Here is a 10,340-nt window from a genome sequence, read left to right on the forward strand (position 1 = left end):
ACTTTTTATCTGAAACAAACTGTTTTATTATTATTATTATTATTAGATAGATAGATGGATGGATGGATAGATAGATAGATAGATAGATAGATAGATAGATAGATGGCCGGAGGAACAAAATAGTTTTTATTGTTGTTATCATATATATTGTAATAAGAATCATCATTATCTATTAATAATCATTAATATTATTATTATATATTATGATATATAATAATGATTATTTATTAATAATGATTATTATTATTCAGAATATTTAACAACAAATCTGCGGATTTCTATTCAGTGAATTGAACTGAATTGAATTCATGGAAAGTTGATCAACACAAACTCCTCAGAACTTTGGAACCTCTGTTCTCCACATGAAGTCGGGTTTCAGTAAAGTTCTGCTGGTTCTGTTTGTGAGAAATAATTGTCCGTAAATATCAGATCAGAACCAAACACACGGACCTGGAGCCGCGGTTCTGTTGAAACAGAACTCATGAAGCAGCCTTTTAAATGACATTAACACTGATTTAATGAAAGTTTAGAGAACAAACAGCTGAATTTCCTCCTGATTTATTGGCAGAATTATAACTTTTACATTTTTATTGGTGAAGAATCACATGAACACAGGCTGCAGTTTGTAGTTTGAGCCACTAGGTGTCACCACATCTTCTTCTGGACTCTGATGGTCTCAGAACCGGTGCTGGAACACGCTGATTAACTCTACTTCCTGCTGTCAGGATTAATTTAATCTGTGAACAGATTAACTCTAAACAGAGTTCATAAACAGTCTGAGAATCAATAAATCACTACAAGATGTTTCTGAACAAACTGCATCAGATCATCAACGGAAGACGAGCGTCAGGAAACATGGAGCAAACATTTCAACAGGAACCGTTCGGGGAACATTTCACCAGGAACCGTTCGGGGAACATTTCAACAGGAACCGTTCGGGGAATATTTCAACGGGAACCGTTGGGGAACATTTCATCAGGAACCGTTCGGGGAACATTTCATCAGGAACCGTTCGGGGAACATTTCAACAGGAACCGTTCGGGGAACATTTCACCAGGAACCGTTCGGGGAACATTTCAACAGGAACCGTTCGGGGAACATTTCAACAGGAACCGTTCGGGGAATATTTCAACGGGAACCGTTGGGGAACATTTCATCAGGAACCGTTCGGGGAACATTTCAACAGGAACCGTTCGGGGAACATTTCACCAGGAACCGTTCGGGGAACATTTCAACGGGAACCGTTCGGGGAACATTTCAACAGGAACCGTTCGGGGAACATTTCAACAGGAACCGTTCGGGGAACATTTCAACAGGAACCGTTCGGGGAACATTTCACCAGGAACCGTTCGGGGAACATTTCAACGGGAACCGTTCGGGGAACATTTCAACAGGAACCGTTCGGGGAACATTTCAACGGGAACCGTTCGGGGAACATTTCAACGGGAACCGTTCGGGGAACATTTCAACGGGAACCGTTCGGGGAACATTTCAACGGGAACCGTTCGGGAAACATTTCAACAGGAAACGTTTAGGGAACATTTCAACAGGAACCGTTCAGGGAACATTTCCACTGGAAACGTTCAAGAAACATTTCAACAGGAACCGTTCGGGGAATATTTCAACGGGAACCGTTGGGGAACATTTCATCAGGAACCGTTCGGGGAACATTTCAACAGGAACCGTTCGGGGAACATTTCACCAGGAACCGTTCGGGGAACATTTCAACAGGAACCGTTCGGGGAATATTTCAACGGGAACCGTTGGGGAACATTTCATCAGGAACCGTTCGGGGAACATTTCAACAGGAACCGTTCGGGGAACATTTCACCAGGAACCGTTCGGGGAACATTTCAACGGGAACCGTTCGGGGAACATTTCAACAGGAACCGTTCGGGAAACATTTCAACAGGAAACGTTTAGGGAACATTTCAACAGGAACCGTTCGGGGAACTTTAAAGTACGCCATGATGCTTCAGCGCCGGACTGGATGAACACCTGGAACACCTGGAGCTCCAGGTCCGTCCTGCTGCCGCCTCCTTCCCTTCAGAGGTCAGCATAGGTCCCTCAGTCCGACCAATCGGGCGCTCTCCTCCCACAGCTTCCTCGCCACCTCCTCGTCCCGCCCCTCTGGAGCCGCCTCCCTCTCTGTGCAGTCGCTGTGGAAACACACACAGGTCTGGATTGGATGGTTTTTGAGGACTCGAATCCTTCCACCTGGTTAAAGGGGGAGTTTCCCATGATGCACCTGTAAATGTGCCGCCTGCTGCCTCAGGGCTGAGTTTGTACGATGAACTGTGGGCACAGGTATCTGCAGGTTAAAGCTGCCTGACAACAGGATACACAACCCGTCACTGCAGGTGTACCTGAAGTAGCAGCCGGTTTGTTCCTCAAGTCCCGCCACTACCTGAAGTAGCCCCGCCCCTACCTGAAGTAGCAGCCGGACCGCTCCTCCAGGCCGGGGGTCACGGCGCAGAACACGGTGGTCTGGCAGCCCTGCCAGGGGGTCTTCATCAGCAGCAGGGTGGGCAGCCTCAGCAGCGCCCCCAGCAGGGGGAACCAGCCCTCCACATGGCGGCCCAGCTCGGTCCGGATCACGCCCGGGTGGAGACAGAAGGCCGACACACCTGAGCCTGGAGGACAGGTGAGAGTCAGCAGGTGTGCTGCAACCAATCACAGCGCAGCGCTAAGCTGATCCAACATCTCAGGGTTAGGGTGTTTGTGAGGGAAAATTTCAACGGGAACCGTTCAGGGAACATTTCAACGGGAACCGTTCAGGGAACATTTCAACAGGTACTGTTCAGGGAACATTTCAACAGGAACCGTTCGGGGAACATTTCAACGGGAACCGTTCAGGGAATATTTCAACGGGAACCGTTCAGGGAACGTTTCAACAGGAACCGTTCAGGGAACATTTCAACAGGAACCGTTCAGGTAACGTTTCAACGGGAACCGTTCGGGGAACATTTCAACAGGAACCGTTCAGGGAACATTTCAACGGGAACCGTTCAGGGAACATTTCAACGGGAACCGTTCAGGGAACGTTTCAACGGGAACCGATCAGGGAACGTTTCAACGGGAACCGTTCGGGGAACGTTTCAACGGGAACCGATCAGGGAACGTTTCAACGGGAACCGTTCGGGGAACGTTTCAACGGGAACCGTTCAGGGAACATTTCAACAGGAACCGTTCAGGTAACGTTTCAACGGGAACCGTTCGGGGAACATTTCAACAGGAACCGTTCAGGGAACATTTCAACGGGAACCGTTCAGGGAACATTTCAACGGGAACCGTTCAGGGAACGTTTCAACGGGAACCGATCAGGGAACGTTTCAACGGGAACCGTTCGGGGAACGTTTCAACGGGAACCGATCAGGGAACGTTTCAACGGGAACCGTTCGGGGAACGTTTCAACGGGAACCGTTCAGGGAACATTTCAACGGGAACCGTTCGGGGAACCGTTCAACAGGAACCGTTCGGGGAACATTTCAACAGGAACCGTTCAGGGAACGTTTCAACAGGAACCGTTCAGGGAACATTTCAACAGGAACCGTTCAGGTAACGTTTCAACGGGAACCGTTCGGGGAACATTTCAACAGGAACCGTTCAGGGAACATTTCAACGGGAACCGTTCAGGGAACATTTCAACGGGAACCGTTCAGGGAACGTTTCAACGGGAACCGATCAGGGAACGTTTCAACGGGAACCGTTCGGGGAACGTTTCAACGGGAACCGATCAGGGAACGTTTCAACGGGAACCGTTCGGGGAACGTTTCAACGGGAACCGTTCAGGGAACATTTCAACGGGAACCGTTCGGGGAACCGTTCAACAGGAACCGTTCGGGGAACATTTCAACGGGAACCGTTCGGGGAACATTTCAACAGGAACCGTTCAGGGAACATTTCAACAGGAACCGTTCAGGGAACATTTCAACGGGAACCGTTCGGGGAACGTTTCAACGGGAACCGTTCGGGGAACATTTCAACAGGAACCGTTTAGGGAACATTTCAACAGGAACCGTTCAGGGAACATTTCAACAGGAACCGATCAGGGAACATTTCAACAGGAACCGTTCGGGGAACATTTCAACGGGAACCGTTCGGGGAACGTTTCAACGGGAACCGTTCGGGGAACATTTCAACAGGAACCGTTCAGGGAACATTTCAACAGGAACCGTTCAGGGAACATTTCAACAGGAACCGATCAGGGAACATTTCAACAGGAACCGTTCGGGGAACATTTCAACGGGAACTGTTCGGGGAATATTTCAACAGGAACCGTTCGGTCCGTGTTTTTAAGTGTTTGTGAGGACCTCTGAGAGTTTTTAAGTGTTTGTGAGGACCTCTGAGAGTCTCTAGTGTTTGATGGATGTGTATTTTGGGAAGAACCTTTTATCCGCTGTGCAAGCTCCCATGTAAACAGGACGTTGGCCAGTTTGCTCTGTCGGTAGCTCTCCAGCGCGCTGTACGGCCTTCTGCTGAAGAACAGGTCGTCAAGGTCGATACGACCTGAAAAACATCAAATGAACAAAACCAGTAAAAGAACCACAGAGATCTGAAACATCGAATCATTTTCGATCAGAGGTCAGAGGTCAGGGGTCATACCCCCACGGTGGGCGATAGATGACACATTGATCACACGGCTGGGGGCGGAGCTCTTCATCACTGGCAGCAGCAGATTGGTCAGCAGGAAGTGACCCAGGTGATTGACAGCCAGTTGAGTCTCAAAACCGTCTTCTGTCAGCCATCTTGGACACATCATCACTCCTGCAGAAAGGTAGAGAGGTGAGCAGACAGGTGAGCAGACAGGTGAGCAGACAGGTGAGCAGACAGGTGAACAGACAGGTGAGCAGACAGGTGAGCAGACAGGTGAACAGACAGGTGAGCAGACAGGTGAACAGACAGGTGAGCAGACAGGTGAGCAGACAGGTGAACAGACAGGTGAACAGACAGGTGAGCAGACAGGTGAGCAGACAGGTGAGCAGACAGGTGAACAGACAGGTAAGCAGACAGGTGAGCAAACAGGTGAGCAGACAGGTGAGTAGACAGACAGGTGAACAGACAGGTGAGCAGACAGGTGAGCAGACAGGTGAGCAGACAGGTGAGCAGACAGGTGAGTAGACAGGTGAGTAGACAGACAGGTGAACAGACAGGTGAGAGTCAGACAGGTGAACAGACATGTGAACAGACAGGTGAACAGACAGGTGAACAGACAGGTGAGAGTCAGACAGGTGAGCAGACAGGTGAACAGACAGGTGAGTAGACAGACAGGTGAGCAGACAGGTGAGCAGACAGGTGAACAGACAGGTGAGCAGACAGGTGTGCAGGCAGGTGAGTAGACAGACAGGTGGACAGTCAGGTGAGCAGACAGGTGAGCAGACAGGTGAGCAGACAGGTGAACAGACAGGTGAGCAGACAGGTGAGCAGACAGGTGAGCAGACAGGTGAGTAGACAGGTGAGTAGACAGGTGAGTAGACAGACAGGTGAGCAGACAGGTGAGCAGACAGGTGAGTAGACAGGTGAGTAGACAGACAGGTGAACAGACAGGTGAGCAGACAGGTGAGCAGACAGGTGAGCAGACAGGTGAACAGACAGGTGAGCAGACAGGTGAGCAGACAGGTGAACAGACAGGTGAGCAGACAGGTGAGCGAACAGACAGGTGAGCAGACAGGTGAGCAGACAGGTGAACAGACAGGTGAGCAGACAGGTGAACAGACAGGTGAGCAGACAGGTGAGCAGACAGGTGAGCAGACAGGTGAGCAGACAGGTGAACAGACAGGTGAACAGACAGGTGAGCAGACAGGCAGGTGAGCTCACCTGCGTTGTTAATCAGAATGTCCAGCCTGTCTTCACTCTCCAGGAAGTCTTTGGCGAACTGTGTGACGGAGTAGACGGAGGCCAGGTCCAGGTGTCTGATGACCACGTTCCCGTTTCCCGTGGAGCGCCGGATGTCCTCGGCCGCCTGCTTGGCCCGAGTCAGGTCTCTGCAGGCCATCACCACCCGGGCCCCTGGTGAGAGAAACAAACGCACCAGCTGTTCTGGTGAGAGAAACAAACGCACCAGCTGTTCGTCAGCATGTGTTCAGGAGTCCATGATGTCATCATAGGCAGCACTTAAACCAGAGGGGGGTCAGAGAGGCTGAAACTATCAGCTGAGGGTCTGACAGAGTGTCATTCTGAACACGTTCAGCTGGTTTGGACAGAATGAACCTTCAGGTGTTCCTGTTACCTCCAAACTCAAAGGAATCCAACAGTGATTCCTGCATTTGATCAACATTAGAAGCCGGCCCCCAAGGGGCGGAGCTACCGACCACCAAGGGGCGGAGCTACCGATCATCAAGGGGCGGGGCTACCGACCACCAAGGGGCGGAGCTACCAAACACCTCCATCAGATGTGTTCCTATAGAACCCAGAACAGACCCAGCTGAGGAGAAGGAGCTGAAATGGTTCCAGGAACTGAGGGAGATGGTCCCTAGTTCCTGTATGTCCGAATGCGGGAGAAAACGGCCCCGTGGATTAAAAGGTTACAGGAACTGCCAATGGTTCCTACAGTCTGAATGCGGCTAAAGATACAAATAGTTCCTCTGTTCATCCCAGAGGGAAACAGGTTAGCATGTAGCTGTAAGCTAGCAGCAGATGCTAGCAAACAATGCTTTCTCATCAGCAGTGATGGACCAAGCCGGAGATGTACACAGCGTAACTCGGTTTATTGATTGATGAATCTGATCGATCAGTGTTTGGTTCTGCTGGGCTGTAACTGCATGATGCTAATATGAGAACCTTCCCCAGAACATTCTCCAGAACCTTCTCCAGAACCTTCTCCAGAACATTCCCCAGAACCTTCTCCAGAACCTTCTCCAGAACCTTCCTCAGAACCTTCCCCAGAACCTTCCACAGAACCTTCTCCAGAACCTTCTCCAGAACCTTCCCCAGAACCTTCCTCAGAACCTTCCTCAGAACCTTCCCCAGTACCTTCCCCAGAACCTTCCCCAGAACCTTCTCCAGAACCTTCCACAGAACCTTCTCCAGAACCTTCCCCAGAACCTTCTCCAGAACCTTCCCCAGAACCTTCCTCAGAACCTTCCTCAGAACCTTCCCCAGAACCTTCCCCAGAACCTTCTCCAGAACATTCCTCAGAACCTTCTCCAGAACATTCCTCAGAACCTTCCCCAGAACCTTCTCCAGAACCTTCCCCAGAACCTTCCACAGAACCTTCCCCAGAACCTTCCTCAGAACCTTCCCCAGAACCTTCTCCAGAACCTTCCTCAGAACCTTCCACAGAACCTTCCTCAGAACCTTCCACAGAACCTTCCCCAGAACTTTCCCCAGAACCTTCCACAGAACCTTCCCCAGAACCTTCTCCAGAACCTTCTCCAGAACCTTCCTCAGAACCTTCCCCAGTACCTTCCCCAGAACCTTCCCCAGAACCTTCCCCAGAACCTTTCCCAGAACCTTCCTCAAAACCTTCCCCAGAACCTTCCCCAGAACCTTCTCCAGAACCTTCCACAGAACCTTCTCCAGAACCTTCCCCAGAACCTTCCCCAGAACCTTCTCCAGAACCTTACAGAACCTTCCTCAGAACCTTCCCCAGTACCTTCCCCAGAACCTTCCCCAGAACCTTCCCCAGAACCTTTCCCAGAACCTTCCTCAAAACCTTCCCCAGAACCTTCCCCAGAACCTTCCACAGAACCTTCCTCAGAACCTTCTCCAGAACCTTCCACAGAACTTTCCCCAGAACCTTCCACAGAACCTTCCCCAGAACCTTCTCCAGAACCTTCTCCAGAACCTTCCTCAGAACCTTCCCCAGTACCTTCCCCAGAACCTTCCCCAGAACCTTCCCCAGAACCTTCCCCAGAACATTCTCCAGAACCTTCTCCAGAACCTTCCTCAAAACCTTTCCCAGAACCTTCCTCAAAACCTTCCCCAGAACCTTCCCCAGAACCTTCCCCAGAACCTTCTCCAGAACCTTCTCCAGAACCTTCCCCAGAACCTTCCACAGAGCCTTCCACAGAACCTTCTCCAGAACCTTCTCCAGAACCTTCTCCAGAACCTTGCAGAACACCCGTCAGGTGACCCGTCAGTAAACCCAGTCTCACCTCTGCCTGCCAGGTCTCTGCTGGTCTCCCTGCCGATGCCGGTGTTCGCTCCGGTAACCAGAACCGTCTTTCCATCCAGACGAACCGAACAGCGACAGACTCCACCTGCGACCCACTTCCTCAGGACCGTAACACCTGCACGCACACGATTAAATATATTTAGCTGAAAACACCTGTTAAAATGCAGGATTTTTACTCAAAACAAAGCTTCTTTGCATAAATACTCTGGTTATTTAAATCTTTTTTTAAAAAGATGATGACAATATTTTATTAAGGCAGAAATAAGTTAGTTTAAATGGGTCATCTGGTGCTTTCTAAGGAAAACCATTTAACTTTATCTGAGTTTTTATTTTTTACTCGTTTTCCTTTTATATTATGCTACTTATGTGAAACTGCAGGGATTATTACATTTTCCTCAGGTTTTATTTCACAGCAGACATTTTGAAAGTATTTTGTCTTAATTAAATCAGGTAGAACTGAAAGAGGAGTGACAGGAAGCCGGGTTTAGGGTTTAAAAGTAAAACTAAAAACTAAACAAAGACCTAGACAGAACACAAAATAAATAAAACACTAAAAAAACAAATGGAAAAACACTAAATAAAACGGAAAAAACTAAATAAAACAGTAAAAACACCAAATAAAACAGTAAAACAACTAAATATAACATGTAAAAACACTAAATTAATCAGAAAAAAACTAAATAAACGGAAAAAAATAAATGAAACAGTAAAAACACTAAATAAACTAAATAAAACAGTAAAAACACCAAATAAAAACAGTAAAAACACTAGATAAAACAGTAAATAAACTAAATAAAACAGTAAAACACTAAATAAAACAGTAAAAACACTAGATAAAAAACTAAATAAACTAAATAAAACAGTAAAACACTAGATAAAACAGTAAAAACACTAAATAAAACAGTAAAAACACTAGATAAAACACTTAATAAACTAAATAAAACAGTAAAAACACTAAATAAAACAGTAAAAACACTAGATAAAACACTAAATAAACTAAATAAAACAGTAAAACACTAGATAAAACAGTAAAAACACTAGATAAAACACTAAATAAACTAAATAAAACAGTAAAACACTAGATAAAACAGTAAAAACACTAGATAAAACACTAAATAAACTAAATAAAACAGTAAAACACTAGATAAAACAGTAAAAACACTAGATAAAACACTAAATAAACTAAATAAAACAGTAAAAACACTAGATAAAACAGTAAAAACACTAGATAAAACACTAAATAAACTAAATAAAACAGTAAAACACTAGATAAAACAGTAAAAACACTAAATAAAACACTAAATAAACTAAATAAAACAGTAAAAACACTAAATAAAACAGTAAAAACACTAGATAAAACACTAAATAAACTAAATAAAACAGTAAAACACTAGATAAAACAGTAAAAACACTAGATAAAACACTAAATAAACTAAATAAAACAGTAAAACACTAGATAAAACAGTAAAAACACTAGATAAAACACTAAATAAACTAAATAAAACAGTAAAACACTAGATAAAACAGTAAAAACACTAGATAAAACACTAAATAAACTAAATAAAACAGTAAAACACTAGATAAAACAGTAAAAACACTAGATAAAACACTAAATAAACTAAATAAAACAGTAAAACACTAGATAAAACAGTAAAAACACTAGATAAAACACTAAATAAACTAAATAAAACAGTAAAACACTAGATAAAACAGTAAAAACACTAGATAAAACACTAAATAAACTAAATAAGACAGTAAAACACTAGATAAAACAGTAAAAACACTAGATAAAACACTAAATAAACTAAATAAAGCAGTAAAAACACTAAATAAACCAGTAAAAACACTAAATAAAACAGTAAAACACTAAATAAAGCAGTAAAAACACTGGATAAAACAGTAAAAACACTAGATAAAACAGTAAAAACACTAGATAAAACAGTAAAAACACTAGATAAAACACTAAATAAAGCAGTAAAAACACTGGATAAAACAGGCGAGACCCCCTTGTGCTACCTGCCTATGTCTGAGGATCTGAGTTCCCTGCAGACAGGAAGTTATTGATCATGAATCAGAAGTATCTTACAGATCAGAGCGACTCCCAGCGCAGCGCCGCACCTCAGCAGCAGAGGCCCCAGGTCCTCCTCCCCCGTCCCCGGCTCCGAGGCGCCGCTCAGGGGCCACGGCAGCACCAGGAAGTCCGCCGGAGCCGCAGCCTTCATCC

At 46.0% G+C, this 10,340-nt stretch overlaps 1 protein-coding gene across 1 annotated transcript; it reads right to left on the reverse strand.

Moving 5' to 3' along the window:
• Nucleotides 1-542: 542 nt before the first annotated feature.
• On the reverse strand, nt 543-10,340 carry LOC142380930 (retinol dehydrogenase 13). The gene is made up of 7 exons (XM_075466876.1): nt 10,203-10,340; nt 8,097-8,231; nt 5,818-6,009; nt 4,606-4,767; nt 4,390-4,509; nt 2,429-2,633; nt 543-2,159 (listed from the first exon to the last, which is right to left on the reverse strand). The coding sequence occupies exons 1-7, from the start codon at nt 10,336-10,338 to the stop codon at nt 2,054-2,056; spliced, it is 1,056 nt and encodes a 351-aa protein (XP_075322991.1). The 5' UTR covers nt 10,339-10,340; the 3' UTR covers nt 543-2,053.

Source organism: Odontesthes bonariensis, chromosome 5 (genome assembly GCF_027942865.1).
Source record: "Odontesthes bonariensis isolate fOdoBon6 chromosome 5, fOdoBon6.hap1, whole genome shotgun sequence".
NCBI lineage: Eukaryota > Metazoa > Chordata > Actinopteri > Atheriniformes > Atherinopsidae > Odontesthes > Odontesthes bonariensis.

What these genes read in the sequence shown, in the direction of transcription:
- LOC142380930 (XM_075466876.1), bottom strand. Translation starts at nt 10,338, where the DNA reads ATGAAGGCTGCGGCTCCGGCGGACTTCCTGGTGCTGCCGTGGCCCCTG. An exon ending in CAGAGACCTGGCAGGCAGAG is followed by an intron (nt 6,010 to 8,096) that starts GTGAGACTGGGT and finishes TTCTCTCACCAG; the next exon opens with GGGCCCGGGTGGTGATGGCC. An exon ending in CATTCTGATTAACAACGCAG is followed by an intron (nt 4,768 to 5,817) that starts GTGAGCTCACCT and finishes ACCTTTCTGCAG; the next exon opens with GAGTGATGATGTGTCCAAGA.